Source organism: Schistocerca americana, chromosome X, assembly GCF_021461395.2.
Source record: "Schistocerca americana isolate TAMUIC-IGC-003095 chromosome X, iqSchAmer2.1, whole genome shotgun sequence".
NCBI lineage: Eukaryota > Metazoa > Arthropoda > Insecta > Orthoptera > Acrididae > Schistocerca > Schistocerca americana.
This window is the reverse complement of record NC_060130.1, coordinates 306,072,746-306,098,123: the sequence shown is the minus strand read 5'-3', so window position 1 is coordinate 306,098,123 and position 25,378 is coordinate 306,072,746. Positions and strand designations below refer to the sequence as shown.

The 25,378-nt window shown below is 42.2% G+C and overlaps 1 protein-coding gene across 1 annotated transcript in view; it reads right to left on the bottom strand.

Annotated features, from left to right (window-relative positions):
* Positions 1–25,378, bottom strand: part of LOC124555978 (diacylglycerol kinase 1-like) — a 380,703-nt gene that overhangs the window by 308,167 nt on the left and 47,158 nt on the right. Inside the window, exons 4-7 of the mRNA XM_047130023.1 lie at positions 19,025–19,231; positions 18,841–18,890; positions 18,685–18,759; positions 16,925–17,044 (exon numbers count right to left, since the gene is read on the bottom strand). Coding sequence (XP_046985979.1) covers positions 16,925–17,044; positions 18,685–18,759; positions 18,841–18,890; positions 19,025–19,231 — 452 coding nt within the window. The remainder of the gene's footprint in view (positions 1–16,924; positions 17,045–18,684; positions 18,760–18,840; positions 18,891–19,024; positions 19,232–25,378) is intronic.

Genomic DNA, 25,378 nt, shown 5'->3' with positions numbered 1-25,378 from the left:
CCCTTCTGTTGGAGACACATCTCGGTCAAATCGTTTAGATCAAGACTATGACCAGACAGAAATGAATACGTAAAGAAACAACACACCACACATCACAAGACCGGTGTAGAGAGGGAGCAGCCAGACAGCAAAAATAACGACATTCACACTTTTCATATAACGCGTTTTGAATTCGGACTAAAAGACACAAATTAATTTCTCCTTGCCCCATGCAGATCCCTAACCCCATACAGTTAGTGCTGAAAATGAACTTTTAAAACTGTGTAAATAACAGTAGGAATTATAACAAAAAACTTGGGAGCGTGTGCAACAGATAATAGGAGGTAAACTATTCATGCATAAATTGTGTGTTGTAAAAAAAAATGGCTTTCAGCACTATGGGACTGAACTTCTCAGGTCATCAGTCCCCTAGAACTTAGAACTACTTAAACCTAACTAACCTAAGGACATCACACTCATCCATGCCCGAGGCAGTATTCAAACCTGCGACCGCAGCGGTCGCGCGGTTCCAGACTGTAGCGCCTAGAACCGCTCGGCCACTCCGGCCGGCTGTGTATTGTATGCACCCCAAATTTTTCGTTATAAATCTTACAAGTATTTTCATACCTATTAAAAATTCACAATCACAAATTTTCTGAACTACTTGTGTTGGGTTAGGAATCTATATGGGGCTAGGAGAAAATATTTTATACCTTGTAGCCCGATTTACAAACGTGTTATAATAAAAATTTATTTACCTTAAATGGTTATATTCTCCTTTTTAGTCTTGTGCGTGTGAAATTTCTCAATGGATTTTAAACATTTCGATGAGGTTATAAGAGACATGTTAAATTTTAGGTTCATTTCAGTGTCTTTTTTACCTGATTATATCCGAAATAGAACAGTGTTATACCACCTACTAATAAAATATCAATCTGTTTAAGTGTTATTTTCCTAAAACATAAAGTAAAGAAGCAAGTAAATTTAATTTTGTACTACTTCTATCTTTATTCTTGCAAACTATTGTGACTGGAATCTGACAAGAATCAGGAATTACTCAGAGAACCAGCCAGGTGCTGAGAACAGTCGTTAGCCAAGAGTGAAAAGGAAGACGACAGCAAGAGGAAAACAGACAATGGAGATGACACGAGAGGGTAGCAAGTTCAGACGTGTAATCCGACAGTGAAAACCAGAGGTACGGTGACATCATAGACCAAACCGACAGTGTATATTGAAAACAATACAAGAGCGTAGCGGACACAGAACTAAAGGCAGAGCTATTGTGCAGCTAGGTTTATAGTGCGGCCACGAGCACTAATTGGCTGGCGAGGTAGACGTAGCACTGCGGTGTAGCGAGGTCGGTGCTGCAGAGGCAATACTATCCCTTGCAGATGTACCAGTGCCGTCTAGCGGCCGCCATCGAGTTTCACGCATACTGCCAGGAATGCACTCCGAAACTACCCACACACGACAAGCAGGTTTTGCGAGGTAAGCGAGATGTCAGGCGTTACCGACAACACCACCGCTCCAATGGGAGTAGGTGGATTAGACAGACAAGATAGCAAGTTAATACTGCATTTTTGTCCAGTTCCGAGCTACGTATAAAATACCACGTCTCTAGCTTATTGGGAAGTTAGTTTAAAACCGGTTGCAAAATCTGTACCGAACAGTCAGACAACGAACCGACAGTTTTAACACAGACTGAACATTCATCATTGATGACGGTTTTTATCAATTGAGGAGGGCTGAGAACTTTGCCTAGCCACGCCAACTGTTACTCTGCGATATTCCGTAACAACCGATGACCATGTGACGTAACATTTATATACACCAGAAGATGCAACTCAGTACTTGCAAAATCGATTTCAATAAATACAGCTGCGGAGGACTATTGGACTTTTCATTCAGTTTTGTATTTTAATAGTTTCAACACATGTATTTAAACACCTGTTGTACTGTACGAATTGCCTGTCAATTATATATAACCATTTTAGCTGTAGTTGCCCCGTTTTAGAATTATGTCTAAAACCTGCTTCTGTGACCCGAAAGGAGAACATGCAAATTAACAGACTGTGACAGCCGGACATCTTTCAAACAACCAAGTGTTTCATAACAAGTAAAACTCACCAGAAAGGGAGCACAATGCAAGCACCTGTGAAGCTGTTCGAACTAAACGCTATTCGGAGTATTGTCGTAAATACGGAGCTGGGTAATGTCGGGCACGATGAATGAATAGATGTGGTGTGCCTGCAGGAGCCATACACAAAAAGCGGACGGCTGACTGGTCTCGCAAACAACGCAACTGTGACCACAGGGAGGATCGATCCAAAAAATGCGATCTTATCAGACAGCAGGCAGTGGACTGTGACAAAGATGTCACAACTATTCTCTCACCACTTTGTTAGGTTAAAAATATGTAAAGGGACTAGTCCGTAGGTAATTTCATCAACTTAGGCGCTGTTCTACGACGAGATCCGTCCAGAAGGAGAATGGATTTAGGGAATTGCACAACACGCACGACATAAAAAATTTATCATCGCTGTAGATAACAACGCCTATTCAACACTGCGGCACTCATAACGAATAGATGTACGGGGACGCTACAGTAGTGAGATTATGTAACACAAGACACAAGAAACAAACAAGCGGTTTCTGTTTATCAACGAACTGGTAGAAATTATTGTATTTACAAGGGGGCCACACGGCAATCGGAATTTTGTGCATTTTTTTATGTTTATAGTCCATGAAGTTCAGGATTCAAATATACCTCTTCCAAAGCTGTTAGATGCTACTCTCAAGAATTCTAGAGGAAATCGGCTTTGAAGTTTTCCAATCATTACTTGAGAGAAGGTATACAACCTTTATTGTCGATTGCAATCTTCACATTTGTGAATATATTCACACAGTGCGAAAATATACAGAGATAAAATTAAGTATGCAATAGGAGGAGCATTTTAATAGTGAAACTGTGTTACAACATGCCTCGAGAAAAGGTTATTGCATGTCTCCTGTACCAGCTGTATAAGTATTCCTTCTGAAACATTGCCGGCCGGGATGGCCGAGCGTTTCTTGGCGCTACAGTTTGGAACCGCGCGACCGCTACGGTCGCAGGTTCGAATCCTGCCTCGGGCATGGATGTGTGTGATGTCCTTAGGTTAGTTAGGTTTAAGTAGTTCTAAGTTCTAGGGGACTGATGACCTCAGAAGTTAAGTCACATGGTGCTCAGAGCCTTTTGAACCATTCTGAAAGATTGTCGAGTTATGTGATTGAAGAGATGAACGATGGATCGACAAGTCATGGTTAAAACCACAATGATGATGATGATGATGATGATGAAGTCCCATACTCCGTGACGGAGCGTAGGGGAACGATGCGGGAGACCCGCACCGCCGTACCAGGCAAAGTCCACAATACACAGAGTAATTCTGCAAATGCTGCTATCCCATACCACACAGTACTGTGTACTTCTTTGTAGCCTGGGCACCGCTAGATTGGCAGGCGGAGGGCGGTACTAGCCGGAAAATTGACAGTTGGCCCCGGCAGGTGTTGCTAGCGTGTTCGTGTTCTTCTAACGTAAAGTTATTTATGCGTTTAAATTACAGCATGACTCCTGTTGCTTGTCGATAAAAGTTTCCTAAACACTTGTTTTAAAAATATTGTAAAACACTTATTAGAACAAAAGCTAAAAATTATTCTTATTTTGTTCACTTGCTTAAGTGCCCCAATATAGAAGCTGCTTTACAAATAGGTGCAATTTTCACAAACTGATGTACAATAAATTGCTGGATGACAATATTTTATAATATATAAGAATCTGCAAATATAACTGTAAAATTATAAAAATATGCAGAAGTCAGAAATCTGGCTTCCGCTGTATTATTTGGATAGGTATCTACGCCGTGGATGTCGACCTAAGTAATTACCACATATGAAAAGAATAAAGTAATTACATTGATAATGGGTAACACACTTAATTCTACAAACTTGTGTCGGATAATTGCTGTATGACAATATTTTATAATTTATAAAAATCTGCAAACATATTTGTAAAATTACTAGTTATAAAAAATACATATAAGCAAAGTTATAAGGTGGGCTTCTGATGTATTATTTGAATAGTAATCTACGTTGCGGATGACAATCTAAGTGATTACCTAGGTAATGAAGATAAATACAGCTCACTGGGCGATATCCTTGACATAATATAGAAAACGAGCGTATCTTGGGCTGCCATGCATCTTATGCGTGAATTTAATTTGTTCATTATCTAGAGTCTTTTTTCCATATGTGTTTCACGTGTTGTTACTCGTTGACTTTAGCCTCTCTATTAATATCAGTGTGGTGAGTTTATACTTTTTAAGTAGTAGCTCCTTGGAAGACAACAGCCACCGATCGTGACTCAGATATGAGCGGTCACATCGTATAACTGTTGTTTTTACGTGAATTAAGTGTGTTATCCACGATCACTGTAAGTATTTTATTTCAGAATGAGATTTTCACTCTGCAGCGGAGTGTGCGGTGATATTAACTTCCTGTCAGATTAAAACTGTGTGCCGGACCGAGACTCGAACTCGGGACCTTTGCCTTTGCGGGCAAGGCCTCTACCAACTGAGCTACCCAAGCACGGCTCACGACCCGTCCTCACAGCTGTAACGCCGCCAGTACCAGCACTTGCCCGCGAAAGGCAAAGGTCCCGTGTTCGAGTCTCGGTCCGGCACACAGTTTTAATCTTCCAGGAAGTTTCAATTATTTTATTATTTGCATACATGGTAATTACGTAGGTTGTCATAACCAGCGTAGATTGCTATCCAAATGGTACACAGAAGCCAGCCTTCTAACTTAACTTCTGCATATTTTTGTAATCGTAATAATTTTACAGATATGTTTACAGATTTTTATAAATAGCAAAATATTGTCATACAGAAATTTATTGTATATTAATTTGTGGAAACTGCATGAAGTTGTAAAACAGCTTCTACAGAGGCGCACTTGTGTAAGTGAACGAAATAAGGATAATTTTTAGCTTCTGTTTTAATAATTATTTTACAATAATTTTAAGAAAGGTGCTTAGTAATCTTTTGCGGCAACGTGACTGGAAACATACGATAGTTAAATTGCATTAATAATTTTAAGTAAGAAGAACATGAATACACTAGCGACAGCTGTCGGTGCCAATTGTCAATTTTGCGGCCAGTACCGGCCACCATCTGTGACACCAGTGCCGCCCTGGCTGCAATGACGTACCTAATAGTGTGTGGTATGGTTCACGAGCATTTGCCGAATTACTCTCTGTATTGCGGTTTTAACCTTGACTTGCCGATGCATCGTTCATCTTCTCTCTCACACACCTGGCAGATTAACTGATGAAAAACAGTGATTGTACTTCACGCCGGCGATGGTAAATGTTTTTTCTCGCCGTGGGCGACACACTATTCTTACTTTAGTTTATATGACGGCACTGCTTTTCGTGTTCCCCGTCGTGAGGCGGCGGCCGTATTCAAACGCCCAAGACTACTCTTTTAATACACTGACCTTTAGTAAAATAGTCACAAATTATGTCATATCTCATTTGTTTAGAAAGCTCTCTCGTTGAAGGGTCACAGAAAATAAATGTATTCGCTGTTCGTTGCGCCTGCTACAAGTAATACAAGGCACTTCAGGCTGAGCGACCTGCCGCTCGGTCTCATTTGCCGTCCGCGGAGAATCATGTTAGCGGCGGCACAACTATGGACTTACACCACTTTCGAGTAAAGGTTACAATATAAGTCTGTTCTTAACTGCGTGAGTGTATTGATGTTCAAAGTGCGAAAAGTTGCCAGATATAATGAACGGACATTTTGATAGAACGTAGAAACCAAGTGTATATACTGTGTTTGCAGTTACTAGTTGGATTATATTCATACCGGTTCGTACCGTACTCTCAAGTTGGGTCAAAGAATAAAATCTATGAATTCGTCAATATTGCAGTACTTAGAATGCCTCCTTAACGTTAGTGATGACTGTTTATGTAAATCAGTGCACTTTCTGGTAAATTTTTACGACTGACGATGCAATTTGTAGTACTACTTGACAGCAGTGATGACTTCATAGATTTTATTATTTAACGCATTTCATTTTATATCAACTAGTATGATGTAAATATTTTACGAACCTGATGATGATCTTGGACCGAAACTGGTTGTTCAAATGGCTCTGAGCACTATGGGACTCAACATCTGTGGTCATCAGTCCCCTAGAACTTAGAACTACTTAAACCTAACTAACCTAAGGACACCACACACATCCATGCCCGAGGCAGGATTCGAACCTGCGACCGTAGCGGTCACGCGGCTCCAGACTGACGCGCCTAGAACCGCACGGCCACACCGGCCGGCAAACTGGTTGTTAAATAAAGAATATTTATCAGCAGCTCTTGGCGGTAAGACATCACGTTTCTCACACTGTGGTGAGTATTGGATTCGTGTCTGTTTTGGCTGCGATAATATGTTCACTATACTGTTCATAGAAGCCTAAGTGCAATCCTACTCCCTAATTCATTGTTAGACCTATTGCCACTAATATTACTCCTGTTGCTACCAGACCTGAGGTGCTTGCGCGAATTAGCGATTTGATTAACCACATCTAATATAGTCTTTCCGTGCTCCACTGAAACAGTCACTGTGCGTGTAATGATACTCATGGAAGGCGGCAGACCTGTTTTGAGCTTACTCAAATTCGTTTATCTTAAAATGTAAATTGTGTACAATTTTATTAATCCATGAAGTTCTGAGAATCCAACCAAACCACTTCTTCTCGTGTGTTATCTAGGCTGCGAATTGTCGAGCCCTCTTCAGACTGAACCGCACGACATACTGCGCTCGTGTTTTTTTTATATATTGATAAATTTTCACTCTGCAGCAGATTGTGCGGTAATTTACACTGTTTGGCAGATTTAAGATCGTGTGACGAAACTGGATAGAGGTGAAGATGTATTGATAAGTCTTTTATAGTACTAAGAGGGTGTAATTCCCATGTACGGTCTGTCAGCAAAAAAAAAAAAATGGCTCTGAGCACTATGGGACTTAACATCTTAGTTCATCAGTCCCCTAGGACTTAGTACTACTTAAACCTAACTAACCTAAGGACATCACACACATCCATGCCCGAGGCAGGATTCGAACCTGCGACCGTAGCAGTCGCGCGGTTCCGGACTGAGCGCCTAGAACCGCGAGACCACCGCGGCCGGCGTCTGTCAGCAGGCTTAGTAAATTTAGTCTATTGAGATCGGGGGATGCTGGAAGCCGAAGTATATTTTCTGCTTGACCTATGCATCTCGGACCGTTCTGGCAAGTTTGATGCCGTCGTAGATTTTACTGAAGAGCCAATACTGTCATTGTAGAGTGGCACATCGGACCACAATTGTTTCAATCTTATTATTACTTGGTAAGCTATCTAAATTAATATGTTATGAGCCCCAAATAAACTAACCATAGTAGAAGCACGGTAAGTTGGTTGCTGGCCCCCAAGAACGGATCGTTAAAAACTGGCGCCATTCGGAACACTTCGTGTCGGCTGTTCTCACCTTCAGACTCCTGCCACCCTCAGCGACCCTAATGCTGTGGCCATGTAACTGCCTGGCGATGTGTTTTGTGTTGTGTGTTTGAGAATATGATTAACCGATTAATAACAGTAACTGCACTTATATTTAAATTCATTATTCAATAGGAGACGCGATCACTAATATTTACTGAATGTTTTGAACGTCATTTTCCTTCTACTCTTGTATTACGACAGCTTTAGTTTCATATTCTTTGCTACAAATATGTGCCGCTTTGGAAGATGACCGTCTCTATGACGCACACGTGAGAATCCATGTTACTTTCGTCTGAAACACGTACTACGGTAGCGGATCGATGCGAGACACACATGTCCATGAGTTGTCAGCTCTGGAAGAGAAATAAGAAAACCTTCCCCTATCAAGCCTCCTGACCCTACAACGGCAACTCTATCTGCCCCTGTACCCAGCTCCGTCCCTGAGGTGTGTGGCCAATTTTTCGAAAGCCTACAACAATTCTTCCAGTATATTTTTGATTTGACGACGGAGTCAGGTCGACCAACAATTGCAAATGGTAAGCATGTATTTATTCTTTACCCGTAAATTTAAGTACTGGGTGATCAAAAAGCCAGTATAAATCTGAAAACTTAATAAACCACGGAATAATGTAGATAGAGAGGTAAAAATTGACGCACATGCTTGGAATGCCATGGGGTTTTGGCGCTGGACAGGAAAACGTCAGTAACTGCTACCGTGACGGGTGAGAGGTACGCCGATATGTTACAGAATCGATCATCCCCAGCCTGGCTGATAAACACCTGCTGGAACGTACGATGCTTATGCAGGATGGCGCTCCACCCCGTATTGCTAGACGCGTGAAAGATCTCCTGCGCGCGTCGTTTGGTGATGATCGTGTGCTCAGCCGCCACTTTCGTCATGCTTGGCCTCCCAGGTTCCCAGACCTCAGTCCGTGCGATTATTGGCTTTGGGGTTACCTGAAGTCGCAAGTGTATCGTGATCGACCGACATCTCTAGGGATGCTGAAAGACAACATCCGACGCCAATGCCTCACCATAACTCCGGACATGCTTTACAGTGCTGTTCACAACATTATTCCTCAACTACAGCTATTGTTGAGGAATGATGGTGGACATACTGAGCATTTCCTGTAATGAACATCATCTTTGCTTTGTCTTACTTTGTTATGCTAATTATTGCTATTCTGATCAGATGACGCGCCATCTGTCGGACATTTTTGAACTTTTGTATTTTTTGGTTCTAATAAAGCCCCATGTCATTCCAAGCATGTGTGTCAATTTGTACCTCTCTATCTACATTATTCCGTGATTTATTCAGTTTTCAAATTTATACTGACTTTTTGATCACCTGGTATAAAAATATTTAATTAATGTGTATTTTGATGTAGTTTTCTGGCTTTCTCATCCATATTTCGATCTATTTAGATGTATAAATTCATATTGCGCCTTCTAAATGTGAGATCTCTGACTACTATGTGAAACAGTATTCTCATTATAGTACGATGAAAACTACCTTGCACCTGCCAACCGACGAAAGGGACAGGCTAATTTGCAACTGTAGCGGCGTACCGACAGTTGTCACAGAGCGCATGTTGGGCAGATGGCAGCTGTGCAGACTTCGTATAATAGACTGCTAGATATGATTGGCCAGCCAGATAAACGCAACACGTGCTCTTAATTGTCAATTGCAATATAATATTAACCGTACTGTAGTTGAAGTTAACATCTACAACACATTGGGTAAACTTCTCTGTCCGTGCTAAGCCATTTATCGGGTGTTAAGTACATCTAGAAAATTTTGAATAAAACCTCGATCTCACCTATCTCTGTAATTTTAATGGCGGTCGGAAACTGCGCTTCCACAATTATTGGTCACTTTTGTTACTGATAATTTTATTCTGCATTAGACACGCGAGAAGTTTGCCAGCAGTACTGATCTCTACATGGCGGGATTAATTGGAACACTTCGTGTTGATTGTGATCTATTTCGGAATAATGCTGCCAACCTGAGCACTCTTATCAGTTGTGGTGCTACAGTTACGTGGTGTAGTGTTGTTGGTTTCACCATGTGTGTGAATGACTTGGACTAATAGTAGTATGTGTCCTTATAAAATTTGATAAATCAAATATCAGTTTTCTTCTTCTCACTGTATTGTATTACAACAGCCGTAATTAATTTAATGTTCTTTGGTTCAAATACGTACCGCATTTGAAAATGAACCTCTCTGTAATGTACATTCACGAATCCATGATATGGGCGTGTCAAAATTTATAGACTAGTAGCTGGTCTGTACGAGTCGCTCACGCTCGTGAGCTGTCAGTAATGGAAGACAAACAATACGACATTCCCCCTCTCACATCCCGTAACCCCACAGTGACCGTGCCAGTTACCTCTCTGCCCCTGAGGCAGGTGGCCAAATTTTTTAGCTCACGGGCCAGTTCACTAGCACCAGTTAAAATTAAGCACATCTTAAAATATTACTGTCTCTCTAAGAATTTTTGTTTTTTACTGAGCAGGAAAACTACAATCTTACGAAGTTCTTTACGTTAGTTGACGTTTTTTGGATTCGGCCGTTAGTTGTTAATTGCATATTGGTATAAAATACGACTGAGAACCGCGGGCCGCACAAATGCTTAATTCTGGCCGCATGCGGACCGCGGGCCGCAGTTTGACGACCACTCTCACAGACTATGCTTGAGATTCTCTAAGCAGACATGTTTCTCAACGAACATTCCCTCCCCGCATCGTACAAGAACTGAAAACTGCCTTGAGAGAGGAGTGGGTCAATATCTCCCAAAGGCTCCTCGACAGATTGGTAGTCAGCATGAATAACACGTGCAAAATATGCATTTATGACCGAGGAGGGCATATTCCTTATCGAGAGTCCGATATCGATCTTTAGGTTACGAGTCTGATTTCTGTCAAACACAAACGTTATTTCCATCTGTTACTCTGTTTTCCCATGTCGTGAAATCTGTGCCATTTTTCGCTATAAATATACCTCTCCTCCTCTACTACTTATGTACTGTGTTTCACGTCATCCATGCCTGTGATTATTCCTGTCCAACAATATCTCTCTTCCTTAGCAGTTGTCAAGCAGTGTAGCTACAATGTAGAAGTAGCACCACCAGATCACTAGATCATGCATAAATCCCGCGTCCGGCCATCCTGATTTAGTTTTTCCGTGATTTCCCTACATCGCTTCAGGCGCATGCCGGGATGGTTCCTTTGAAAGGGCACCGCCGACTTCCTTCCCCATCCTTCCCTAATCCGATGAGACCGATGACCTCGCAGTTTGGTCTCCTCCCCCCCCCCCCCCAAAATCACCAAATCAACCTACCAGTCATGCATAAATGATATACGCTGACTACACACACACAGGAGGATACATGAACTTCGATTAAATTAGAACAGAATAGCATAGGAGGCACTCTTAAGGCAGCGACTCCACGTTTACTCGGAGATGCAGCCACACAGTTAATCAGTCGCTAGGATTAGGAATCAGTATGCCACGCAGAGGCGAGTGGTTCGATGGGTACTACCGAGGACCTTGCATGTAGAGTGCCACTGTTGGTCGGATATTATATATTATGTTCTTTCATGCCTTCTTAATCAAATACTCTTCAGTTAAATACTTCTACTTCCTCAATCTATAGCTTTTTAATGTTTTATTTAACTGTAAAATCATAAGTAAATACTAAGATGCAAGAAATATGTCTTTAGTACAACTTGTAAAAACATGTGTTGCAAAAACGTTCCATTTATATAACTAAATTATGACCATCAATAATGTTTACACGGAGGTGACAAAAGTTATGGGATACCTCCTAATATCGCGTCGGGCCTTCTTTTGCCCGGTGTAGTGCAGCAACTCTAAGTGACATGGACTCAAAAAGTCGCTGGAAGTCCCCTGTAGAAATATTGAGCCATGCTGCCTCTATGGCAGACCGTAACTGCGACAGTAAATAAAACGTTCTCGGTTTTCCAGCAGCGTCAATTCGAATAAAATCCTCGAGCTTTCGATGGCCATCTCCGCCATCGTCGTCAGGAGTTCACTGATTGCCGGGGCTGCTATGGTTTCTCACTTATATAGGCATCATAACATCATAACATCATGAACCATGGACCTTGCCGTTGGTGGGGAGGCTTGCGTGCCTCAGCGATACAGATAGCCGTACCGTAGGTGCAACCACAACGGAGGGGTATCTGTTGAGAGGCCAGACAAACGTGTGGTTCCTGAAGAAGGGCAGCAGCCTTTTCAGTAGTTGCAAGGGCAACAGTCTGGATGATTGACTGATCGGGCCTTGTAACAATAACCAAAACGGCCTTGCTGTGCTGGTACTGCGAACGGCTGAAAGCAAGGGGAAACTACAGCCGTAATTTTTCCCGAGGGCATGCAGCTTTACTGTATGATTACATGATGATGGCGTCCTCTTGGGTAAAATATTCCGGAGGTAAAATAGTCCCCCATTCGGATCTCCGGGCGGGGACTACTCAAGAGGATGTCGTTAGCAGGAGAAAGAAAACTGGCGTTCTACGGATCGGAGCGTGGAATGTCAGATCCCTTAATCGGGCAGGTAGGTTAGAAAATTTAAAAAGGGAAATGAATAGGTTGAAGTTAGATATAGTGGGAATTAGTGAAGTTCGGTGGCAGGAGGAACAAGACTTCTGGTCAGGTGACTACAGGGTTATAAACACAAAATCAAATAGGGGTAATGCAGGAGTAGGTTTAATAATGAATAGGAAAATAGGAATGCGGGTAAGCTACTACAAACAGCATAGTGAACGCATTATTGTGGCCAAGATAGATACGAAGCCCACACCTACTACAGTAGTACAAGTTTATATGCCAACTAGCTCTGCAGATGACGAAGAAATTGAAGAAATGTATGATGAAATAAAAGAAATTATTCAGATTGTGAAGGGAGACGAAAATTTAATAGTCATGGGTGACTGGAATTCGAGTGTAGGAAAAGGGAGAGAAGGAAACATAGTAGGTGAATATGGATTGGGGGACAGAAATGAAAGAGGAAGCCGCCTGGTAGAATTTTGCACAGAGCACAACATAATCATAACTAACACTTGGTTTAAGAATCATGAAAGAAGGTTGTATACATGGAAGAACCCTGGAGATACTAAAAGGTATCAGATAGATTATATAATGGTAAGACAGAGATTTAGGAACCAGGTTTTAAATTGTAAGACTTTTCCAGGGGCAGATGTGGACTCTGACCACAATCTATTGGTTATGACCTGTAGATTAAAACTGAAGAAACTGCAAAAAGGTGGGAATTTAAGGAGATGGGACCTGGATAAACTAAAAGAACCAGAGGTTGTACAGAGATTCAGGGAGAGCATAAGGGAGCAATTGACAGGAATGGGGGAAATAAATACAGTAGAAGAAGAATGGGTAGCTTTGAGGGATGAAGTAGTGAAGGCAGCAGAGGATCAAGTAGGTAAAAAGACGAGGGCTAGTAGAAATCCTTGGGTAATAGAAGAAATATTGAATTTAATTGATGAAAGGAGAAAATATAAAAATGCAGTAAGTGAAACAGGCAAAAAGGAATACAAACGTCTCAAAAATGAGATCGACAGGAAGAGCAAAATGGCTAAGCAGGGATGGCTAGAGGACAAATGTAAGGATGTAGAGGCCTATCTCACTAGGGGCAGGATAGATACCGCCTACAGGAAAATTAGAGAGACCTTTGCAGATAAGAGAACGACTTGTATGAATATCAAGAGCTCAGATGGAAACCCAGTTCTAAGCAAAGAAGGGAAAGCAGAAAGGTGGAAGGAGTATATAGAGGGTCTATACAAGGGCGATGTACTTGAGGACAATATTATGGAAATGGAAGAGGATGTAGATGAAGATGAAATGGGAGATACGATACTGCGTGAAGAGTTTGACAGAGCACTGAAAGACCTGAGTCGAAACAAGGCCCCCGGAGTAGACAATATTCCATTGGAACTACTGACGGCCGTGGGAGACCCAGTCCTGACAAAACTCTACCATCTGGTGAGCAAGATGTATGAAACAGGCGAAATACCCTGAGACTTCAAGAAGAATATAATAATTCCAATCCCAAAGAAAGCAGGTGTTGACAGATGTGAAAATTACCGAACTATCAGCTTAATAAGTCACAGCTGCAAAATACTAACACGAATTCTTTACAGACGAATGGAAAAACTAGTAGAAGCCAACCTCGGGGAAGATCAGTTTGGATTCCGTAGAAACACTGGAACACGTGAGGCAATACTGACCTTACGACTTATCTTAGAAGAAAGATTAAGGAAAGGCAAACCTACGTTTCTAGCATTTGTAGACTTAGAGAAAGCTTTTGACAATGTTGACTGGAATACTCTCTTTCAAATTCTAAAGGTGGCAGGGGTAAAATACAGCGAGCGAAAGGCTATTTACAATTTGTACAGAAACCAGATGGCAGTTATAAGAGTCGAGGGACATGAAAGGGAAGCGGTGGTTGGGAAGGGAGTAAGACAGGGTTGTAGCCTCTCCCCGATGTTGTTCAATCTGTATATTGAGCAAGCAGTAAAGGAAACAAAAGAAAAATTCGGAGTAGGTATTAAAATTCATGGAGAAGAAATAGAAACTTTGAGGTTCGCTGATGACATTGTAATTCTGTCAGAGACAGCAAAGGACTTGGAAGAGCAGTTGAATGGAATGGACAGTGTCTTGAAAGGAGGATATAAGATGAACATCAACAAAAGCAAAACAAGGATAATGGAATGTAGTCTAATTAAGTCGGGTGATGCTGAGGGAATTAGATTAGGAAATGAGGCACTTAAAGTAGTAAAGGAGTTTTGCTATTTGGGGAGCAAAATAACTGATGATGGTCGAAGTAGGGAGGATATAAAATGTAGGCTGGCAATGGCAAGGAAAGCGTTTCTGAAGAAGAGAAATTTGTTAACATCCAGTATTGATTTAAGTGTCAGGAAGTCATTTCTGAAAGTATTCGTATGGAGTGTAGCCATGTATGGAAGTGAAACATGGACAGTAAATAGTTTGGACAAGAAGAGAATAGAAGCTTTCGAAATGTGGTGCTACAGAAGAATGCTGAAGATTAGATGGGTAGATCACATAACTAATGAGGAAGTATTGAATAGGATTGGGGAGAAGAGAAGCTTGTGGCACAACTTGACGAGAAGAAGGGATCGGTTGGTAGGACATGTTCTGAGGCATCAAGGGATCACCAATTTAGTATTGGAGGGCAGCGTGGAGGGTAAAAATCGTAGAGGGAGACCAAGAGATGAATACACTAAGCAGATTCAGAAGGATGTAGGTTGCAGTAGGTACTGGGAGATGAAAAAGCTTGCACAGGATAGAGTAGCCTGGAGAGCTGCATCAAACCAGTCTCAGGACTGAAGACCACAACAACAACAACAACATCATCAGCAGCCAATCAGATCGATCCAATGCGGCGCGCGCGCGCGCGCGCGCGCAAGTCGAACCGGGCAGCTAGCGGAGCTATTGCCCGTGGCAGCACCGGTGACGTCAGGTGGCGCCAGGGACAGGCGCCACGTTTGAAACAGCCGCTCCCGCGTCGCGCATCAGTCTTTGCTTTCTTTGGATGTCCAATGCCCGTCCCCATGCCCTGCTGGGTGCGTATCCTTGGTCTCTGTTGAAATTGTTGTTGTTTTTGTTTAAAAGAGAACGTTTTACTCATGTATACTGTCGCGGAAGACTCCCAGGACAAACTGCGAAAGTGTTGCCGGTGCAGGATTGTGTGCATGAACTGACCTCCCGATTATATCCCATATATGTTCAATGGGATTCATGTCAAACGATCTTAGTGGCCAAATCATTCGCTCGAATTGTCCCGAATAGCCGGCCGGAGTGGCCGAGCGGTTCTAGGCGCTACAGTCTGGAACCGCGCGACCGCTACGGTAGCAGGTTCGAATCCTACCTCGGGCATGGATGTGTGTTATGTCCTTAGGTTTGTTAGGTTTAAGTAGTTCTAAGTTCTAGGGGACTGATGACCTCAGAAGTTAAGTCCCATAGTACTGAGAGCCATTTGAACCATTTTGTCCAGAATGTTCTTCAAGCCAGTCATCAAAACTTGAGGCCTGGTGACATGGCGCATTGCCATACATAAAATTTCCATCTTTTTTTTTGGAGAAATGAACTCCATGAATGGCTGCACATTGTCTCCAAGTAGCCGAAGATAACCATTTCCAGTCAATGATCGGTTCAGTTGGACCAGAGGACCCAGCTCGCCATGTCAACACAGCCCCCATCATTTTGGAGTACAGTGTCTTGTTGAAAACTTACGTCCTCGGTTTCGTAGGATCTACGCCACCCTCGAACCATATCGTCAGCTCTTAGCAACGGAAATCTGGACTCACCTGACCGGTACACGGTTTCCCTGTCGTCTACGGTCCAACCGAGTCACGAGCCTAGGAGAGGCGAAGCAGCCGATGGCATGCTGTTAGCAAAGGTACTCGCGTCGGTCGTCTGCTGCCATACTCCAGTAACGCCAAATTTCGCCACACTGTCCTAACGTAAACGGTCGTCGTACGTCCCATATTGATTTCTGCATCTATTTCACGCAGTTTTGTTTGTCATTCTCTTGACACTGTGGATCTCGAAATGTTGAATTCCCTAACGAATTCCTAAATATAATGTCCCATGCGTCCAGTTCTGTTACGTCTGCCACAGACGGCCCCTGTTAGGCAGACTACACTCAAAACACCCCTGTCTACCATATAACATACACAAGCACTTGCAGGCGCAACCAAGAGGAAAACAATTCTTCAAAATAAACAGAACTTGCTAGAGACTAATGCGAACCTTTTTCTGCAGAGGTCGCCTCACAGACACAGGGAAAGTTGGAGTACTCCACCGACCTCCGTCTGCTTTTACAAAGCAGACGGAGACGGCCAGTTCCTCGCCGAGCTAGGACCACCTCCGACGGACCTCACCAACGCTCTTGATGAATAGTCGTCTACATGTTATTTGTTTTCTTTGTGTATATATAGTTATTGTTCGAAGAGTGTAGTTCAGTTTCAATATACGACATTATACTGAGTGTTCTACAATACTGAGTATTCAAGTTCCAACTACTATTCCGTGTTAAAAGTCAGATAATTCCCGTTATGCGACCGTAATCACACCGGAAACCTTTTCACATGAAGCACCTGAGTACAAACGACAGCTTCGCCAATATAATGCCGTTTTATACATTGCGTACGCGACACTGCCGCCATGTGTATACGTGCATATCGCTATCCTGTGACTTTTATCACTTTAGTGCAATGTAAGTTTAAAATGTACCATTAGGGTAAAGGAAGTTCCACAATAACATTATTTCACGTTACGCATTTCTTGTGGGTAGTACAGTTTACAGTGCTACTTACCGATTCGAAGCCCAGGAGAACTAGCAGTGGGATGGTGGTCATGCCACCCCTCTTCCACTCCTCCAGGGACACCGTGCCATCGGCGTCGTAGTCTATCTCCACCATCATGTCCTTCAGGATCTGAAACCGCCACGAGGATTGACAGTTATTCTTCATGTACAGGGCTTTTCTAAAAAATATGCGTGCGATTTCAGAAGACTATGTCTTCTACATGACTGAAGATCACAAATTGGAGTGCATTATAACTTGAGCACCAAAAATAAAATTTTATCTTGGCGATATATGAAAGTAAAGCCTCCTATTGCTTTCGTACTTCATTAAGTTGGTAAAGTAGAAATAATGGTTTTTGAACACAACCGCAAGGCTTCATCCGCAGTCCACTCCATTAACAGTGTCCTCCATCAACAGATGGCAACACTGTGTTGGTTTAGAAAATGATTGACACTGAAGCACGTGTAAGACATCGTTTTGGAATTGAATTCCTTGCAGCAGACGCTGCGACACTCAATCGTATTCATGAAAGACTGAAGAAGGTGAATAGAGATGATACGACGGACGACAGCACAGGTTTAGTCAATCGTCTCGTCACTGTAGAGAAGCTGGAAGGCGAACGCAGTATCTGATGCAACGCGGAGCAGCCAGACAGCAGACACAACATCCATCGTGTTGACCAAATCATCCACGACGACCAACAGGTAACAACAAATGAATTGTCTCGCCAGTTACCCATCGGAAAAGGCGGTGTCGTAGCCTTTATTAAAAATCTGGGTTACACCAAGACTTGTGCACGCTGGGTACCGAAAACATTGACGGAGCAGAATAAAGAGACCTTGCACCATCAGATTTCCATCTGCTCGCCCAAAAATAGGAAGCGTTATTTTCTGACTGATCCTCGTAGTTGAAGGACTTATGAGCATGCATGTAAAAGATGTACCATTCTATAACCTGATGGCTTATTTGAGAATTAAAGGCTTTGTTGTCCTATGTAAATCGAAAGACGAAAGTAATATGGAGTAGCAGAAATGATATTACGGATAAACTGAACATCGAATTTGGGGACTACGAAGTAGACGACTTGCAGGAATTCTTTGACGTTGGAAGCAAAATAAAGCATTACGGACAAAGAAAGGAAGACATAAAAATGGGGGCTTTCAAGCCAAAGAAGTCTGCCAATGTCAAATATTGGTCTTAATTTGGGTATGAAATGTCTGAGAAAGTACGTATCGAGCAAAGTTTTGTACGGAAGTGGGAAAACTGGAAAAGAAGAGAATCGAAGCCTTTGAAACGGGGTGCTACAGAGTACTTTTGATAATCAAGAAGACTGGTAAGGTAAGAAATGAGTCGGTTCTCGGTAAACATGTGGAAAACGTGGATAAGAATGGGAGGAGGGGCTGGTCATGATGATAGAACAGGTGTTAAGGTATCACGGCTTAATTTCCAAGGGAGCTGTCGAGGGTGAAAACCATACGAAAGACGGAAATTGACATATATCCAATAAATAGCTGAGGACTTTGGCTGCGAGATCTACTATGACCTGAAGAGGCTGGCACAGAATAAGAAGTCGTGGCGAGCTGCATCACACCATACAGAAGACTGATTACCGAAGAATTTCATCCTTAAAACATCCTATGCATAAATTAAAACGCACCTCAAGTTCGTATCTTCATTCATGAAGAAGGTATAGTCCAGTGAAATATTGTTGATCATTTTGAAACATGTAATTAACTGTCAGCTTGACTATGGATGATAGGTTGACTCACCGGCTTCAACTCGGAAGCATCCCATCCTAGGTACTCTGCTACATTCATCATTTGGTTTACGATACAGTCGATTTCCTGCAAAAAAACTGTTTGTTAACGGAAGCTTTTTCGGGGCATGTAGATAATTTTACTGTATTAACAATCGTTGCAACTTACATCAGTGTCCAGTACGCCATTTCCATCCGTGTCGTATAGACGGAACATAACTGGAAATGAGCATAACATTTCAATAATAAAACAGTGTAATTAAATTATAATGGGTTACACGTTTACTATTACTGAACAACTGCATTCAGCTAACAGGTCTACCGACTAACTGAGGCACATAGACAGTACTCACACTCTAATTTGTCTTCCGGCCGTCCTCCTTCTATGAGGGACAAGTAACAGATGATGTCTTTGAGAGGAACAGTCACCGACCGGACGTCAAGCTCCTCTCGTTTGTATTTCACTTTTACTTTCTCTTTTTCTCTTTCTTTGTGTCTGTCTTTGTCTTTGTCTTTGATTCTTCTTTTTGGTATAGCGCCTTTCGACTCTGGAAGCGAAACTGTAAGAATTGTGAATTAGACAAGTGATAATACTAAACAGTAGATAGGTAGCCTGTTCAAACAAATGCTTAAAGCAGAGTGAAATTACATGATAAACCCTTGGAGTACCAAGGGGGAGGGGATGGTACTTAATGTCCACCTTTCGCAAATATACTTGATATTTCAAAATTTTGAAAAAGTATTTATGTTTTTAATTATTACTCGTACCAGATTCCGTAACTGTTTTATATTTTTCAGCGAAACGAAAGCCAGACCCAAACTTTCGTATGTCATCAGCCATGTGTCTACAACCTGCACTCGTACAATCACTGTGTATATTCCCGTACATGGGAGACATTTTAACTGAAAGTCTCTGGCTAGTGCCCTTGATGTTCAAAAGTACGTTGCAATGTTCCTTCGGACAATGCAGTATCGTACGCAACAAATGTCAAATTCACATTTTTTAGTTCAGAACCGTTGTTAGACCTCTACAATGTGTTCGGAAATTCCCGTTACAGACTTCTAGGGCTTGTAGAGGGGAGTCAGTATATAAAATTTTAAATTGGAACACGTGTTTGGAAACTTACTGTTTCCGTGTTACAACCGTTTGGAAATATGTTGGTAAATTTTACAAGCAATTGATTAGGCGTGACCCAGTACATCAATTATTTTACAATTCCACTCACTAATAGTAAAAGAAATTGCTCGTGTACTCGTGGACGGATTGTCTTCAACGTGATGAAATTGGGGTGTGCGGTGTCTCCTTGGAGCACCACAGTCACGCCTGCTGACAGTGAAGGTACTCTTTCTCGGAGGGGTTGCATAATTATGGCGAAATGAGTATGTAGTGGAGTTGGACGTTGAGGAGAGCGAGCTTGATGAAAGCGACGAGCAGCCGTGAGCTTCGCCATTCAAAAGGATCATGTCGGTGTGTTTTGCAAACGTGTAAACAACCATGCTGTTCTAACACTCACAGACACGTGAATCAGTAGCGAACCAGGTCAGACAGGTAGGGTAAACGTCAAATGAAATTATCCGATCCGACGTAACCCCGCCCCTCATCATGACCACCCTATCGCGTACCTACCTAACGAACATGTTTTGAAACGGCTGTAGCACGTAAACGGTACACCTCAGGACATGACTTCCTATTCGAAATATATATTCACCTCCACCTGCAAGACCTAGAAATTTGTAATGGGAATTTCCGAAAAGTCAACGACAATAAACGAAATCTCAATTTTTTTAAACTTTTTTGTCGTGGTCATGAAGTTCCCATCCTCTGTCTGTACATACTATTGAAAATTCATTGGTATTGTTAAGATTGTGCTAAAAGATATTTTCAGTTTCTGGACTGTACTTAAACATCAGTAACTATTTAGAAAGGAGCTTTTTAATAAAAGTTAACAACAATTAACAAATTTTTTATTTAATCTTTTTTTGTGGTGGGCACACCATGGTAGTACACCTTGCGTCGTATTGCTAGTGTTAATGAGGAGAAAAGGCACAACCTACTCAAACTGTCGAAGATATGCCTCCATAGATGCATGGATGTGTGTTAGTTAGGTTTAAGTAGTTCTAAGTGTAGGGGACTGATGACGTCAGATGTTAAGTCCCATAGTGCTCAGAGCTATTTGAACCATTTTTGTAAACAGATCCTCACAGACAAGAACCGCAGACAAGTGTCACGCCTTTTCAATGACAAAAGGTTTCAAGCAAGACGGGAATTGCTTTTTTCAGTGAATTCAGGTCCATCTCAAACTGTTTCGGAGCAAAATTAGTGAAGGAATCTGCATACGATAGGCATTTTCAGTTTGGTACCTAGCAAAAAGCCATTTCTCGCAGCATCACATAAAACTACACGTCTTGAGAAGGTCAGACGGCCCAGAAACTGGACAGTAACTGAGTGGAAGCGCGTAGTGTAGTCCAACGAGTCACGATTTTGCCACTTTTTAAATGACAGGAGGCTTCGGGTGTACCGACAGCCCAATGAGGTGTTTGTGCAGCGTGTATTTCACGTCGGAGGACACAAGAGGGTCAAGTTCATGCAACGACACTAGCGTGATACTGTAACTAACAGAAAATGAGTTTCATTTCATGCAAGGTCTGAACCGAAATATACGCAACTTACTAATCATACGTATAGATGATTATGCACTGATCAGCCACAACATTATGACCACCAACCTACTAAAGATACAAACCAGTTCAGGTGATAGCAGCGTCACCTGGCGAAGAATGACTACTAGTCAAGACACACGCACGGTGCATGTACTATCTGTGAGCTTGCTGTCCGTGTGTAGAATTTGAGTTTGACCGAGGGTAGATTGTGATGGCCCGGAGGTTCAGCAAGAGTATTTCGGAAACTCGAAAACTGCACGACTCGTCGAGTGTTCGAGGAGTGCTATGGTGAACGCCTTCAAACGTGGCAAAAGCAAGGTGAAACCATGTTCGGATATGGTGGGGTTGGGCGGCCACCCCGCATTACAGATGTCGGATTTCGTAGGCTGGGCAGACTGCTTATACAGGACAGGCAGCGAACTGTGGCGGAACTAACATCAGACTTTAATGCTGCGCAGAGTACAAGTGTGTCTGAATACAAAGTGCAGCGAACAGTCCTAACGATGGGCATCCGCAGCCGATGACCCATGCATGTGGCAATGTTAACACCACGACTTCGGCAACTACGACTGAAATGGGCACGTGACGATTGGCACTGGACGCAGTGGCATAGCGTTCATGGTCTGATGAATCCCAATACCTTCTTCATCATACCGACGGAAGGGCGCGAATCTGTCGTCTTCCGTGGAAATAGCTCGTTGACACCTGTTCTGCGGAACGGCGGTGGCTCCATTATGCTCTGGGGAACATTCTTGCGGGCATTCATTGCCGAGTGCAGCTAATGCAAGGCACTATGACGGCCAAGGAGTATCGTGCATTGGTCGTAGACAACGTATACCCTTTCATGACAATCATGTTTCCCGACGGAAGTGGCATTTTTCAGTAAGATAATGCACCATGTCAAAAGGCCAGGAGTGTGATGGAATGGTTCGAGGAACACAGTGGCGAGCTGCAATAGATGTACTGGCTCCCAAATTCACCAGATCTGCCGGCCGGTGTGGCCAAGAGGTTAAAGGCGCTACAGTCTAGAACCGCGTGACCGCTACGGTCGCAGGTTCGAATCCTGCCTCGGGCATGGGTGTGTGTGATGTCCTTAGGTTAGCTAGGTTTAAGTAGTTCTAAGTTCTAGGGGACTGATGACCTTAGAAGTTAAGTCCCATAGTGCTCAGAGCCATTTGAACCATTTTTTTTCACCAGATCTGAGCCCGATCGAAGACATCTGGGATATGATTGAACTTGGCGTCAGAGATCATGCCCCCTCCCCCCTCCCCTTGCCCCCAGAACTTACGGGAATTATGTGACTTGTGTGTGCAGACGTCGTACCAACTCTCTCCAGTGTCCTACCAAGGCCTTTGTTACCTGTGTCAAAGGTGGACATACCAGCTATTAGGTAGGTGGCCAAAATGTTCTGGCTGACCAATATATACATGTGAGAACAACAGAAGTTTTAGTGCAGTTTTACTGAACGAGGAACGGAGTGGAGTAGGGATGCCGGTTGTCGCTGAAACAACCGTTTTTCAGTTATATCGTTTTTTCACGCCATTTTAACATAAGTGTCCAATCTGCTCAAAATAATCGGTTTATGAAATAACTAATTTTCGGATTTTTAACATAAGCGTTAAATCCGCTCAAAGTAACCGGTCTATGAAATAACTAATTTTCGGTTTTTATTCCTATCACTTCCTGTAATAAACGCAGAAATCGAAAGAAGATTGAAACATTTTTACTCTCTCAGTTTCAAGATACATAGAAGCAAAATATTAAATTACATAGGAAAATAAAACAAAACTAAGTCCGTCCACCATTCGCTGCTTTCCTCGAAAGGTGGTAAGTGGCTGAACACTGCACATCTCAGCAGTATTCTCCTATTGATTCTAATTTTACGAAATTCTGCTAAAATGATGTAATTGTGCAGCATACCACTATTTGAGCATTACGATGGCCAGTGCTGAAGGGTGAAAACTGGGGTTGGAGAACTCTGTTTTTCAAGGGCTAAAAGCAAATAAAGGCACTTTATGTAGACACAGGCAGCAAATCAGCTACTTTCTATTTTTATTGTAAACAGTGAATTAATTTTTGTTAAGTTTTTTATTTACTATTGTTACCATAATTGCCCTCCTCTTTTATTATTTCATAGAAAAGGTAGACAAATATTCAGTCTTTTAAAACAGATGAAGCATTGTACTTCACTGCAACGTCACTTCATAAAAATGTTTTCAGACTAGGATTGGTGACATTCTGCAATACAACGGATGTCCGACGACGACAGCAAGAAACTACCGTACATACGGTGGCAAGGCTCGTACACGGAAAGTACACGCGTATTTTAAGCCACGACACACGGCAACAGGGACACTATTGTCTTAGCAATGCTGTACGACTTCTTATGTCATGTGATTGCTATTAAAATAGCACTGATCGCTTTTTCCATTTTCAAATTTCAAACCAATGCAAATTTTACGAATAAAAATTACTCCTTTTTTTAAAAAAAAGTTTATTTAAAAACTAAAAATTTTAACATTATTGTTATGACTAATTAATATTTCATTTTTTTTACTTGGTTATTAATCAAAAACAAAGAAAAATCTGTTATAACCGAGACCAAATAAATACTGAAAAATACCGGGTATTCAAAACTAAAATACCGGTATCTGTTTTAAACGGTCTGTTTTCCCCATATATGGAGTGGAGGAGGAAACCTATGGACCATTGCTGGAAATTTCAGTGTCAGGACGAGAGCAATTACTGATCGTCAGTTCTAAATGTGTGGTAATGGAGATCTTTAACAAAAACTTAAAAAAAATTGAAGCAATGTCACAATTACCTGTGAAAGGAGTACGTATAGCGAGCCCAGTAGAGGCCCAAGCAAAGTAGCAGAGGCCAAACGTACTCTTCACAGCGTCTTCCGAAACTTTAAATGGCTCAAATGGTTCAAATGGCTCTGAGCACTATGGGACTTAACATCTATGGTCATCAGTCCCCTAGAACTTAGAACTACTTAAACCTAACTAACCTAAGGACAGCACACAACACCCAGTCACCACGAGGCAGAGAAAATCCCTGACCCCGCCGGGAATCGAACCCGGGAACCCGGGCGTGGGAAGCGAGAACGCTACCGCACGACCACGAGCTACGGACCGAAACTTTAAGTTCAGTATTATATACACGGTAGGAGTTGCTAAAATGCGTATTTTGAGGTAAGGCATTATTTGTGGGAAATGAATATTTAGGGTGATACGAGACCCCGAAAACAGTTTGCGTCTCTTGATAAACAACTTTCAGCCTCATCGATGTCTGGGGCTCTACCTTGAAAAACAACACACGATCTTCTGTGGTGTATCAACAGTGGCGTTCACTTCTAATTACAATTCACGACATTTTATCGAAGATGTAACATTACACTTTACAGAATTTGAAAGACATGCATTTAACCCTTTGTCTGCCAACAAAAAAAAATCTTTCTTCGAATTATCATTTTCTTAACACAGGTAAAACCAAGTACATAAGAAATTAAAATAAATTCTAGTATTTTCAGCAAAAATGTTATAGACCTATAGAATTTGGGCTGCATTAGATTTTACAGTGAAACCACTGATAAACAGGGAATTGATAAGTTTTTGTTGTACTTTGTTAAACAGTTATTATTAGCCATGCAGAGTCCAACATCATAATTCTGGAACATCCATTTGGTATATGGCGTGACCCAATTTGCTACACGACAAAGCACACCCTCTGAATCAGGCAGCTACATTGCTTCCTCACGGGCAGCCACAGCTAATACAAGCTATTCACGAGCCGGTCCTATTGCACGAGGCCAGTATATCCGCTAGCCAATTGACCACCGTTGATTGCATGTCACTTCACCGGTGCAATAGGACTGCATACGCTACGCCTCCTTCGCCAAGACACATCTCAGCACTGTTGCCAATCTTCGATGTATTATTTGAAACAGGAAAACGGTGCCAGAGTGTTACTTGGATTTATGGATTCGTCAACCGCCTACACTTTTTGTTGGGTTGTGAGACGACAAAAAAAAAAAAGAGTCT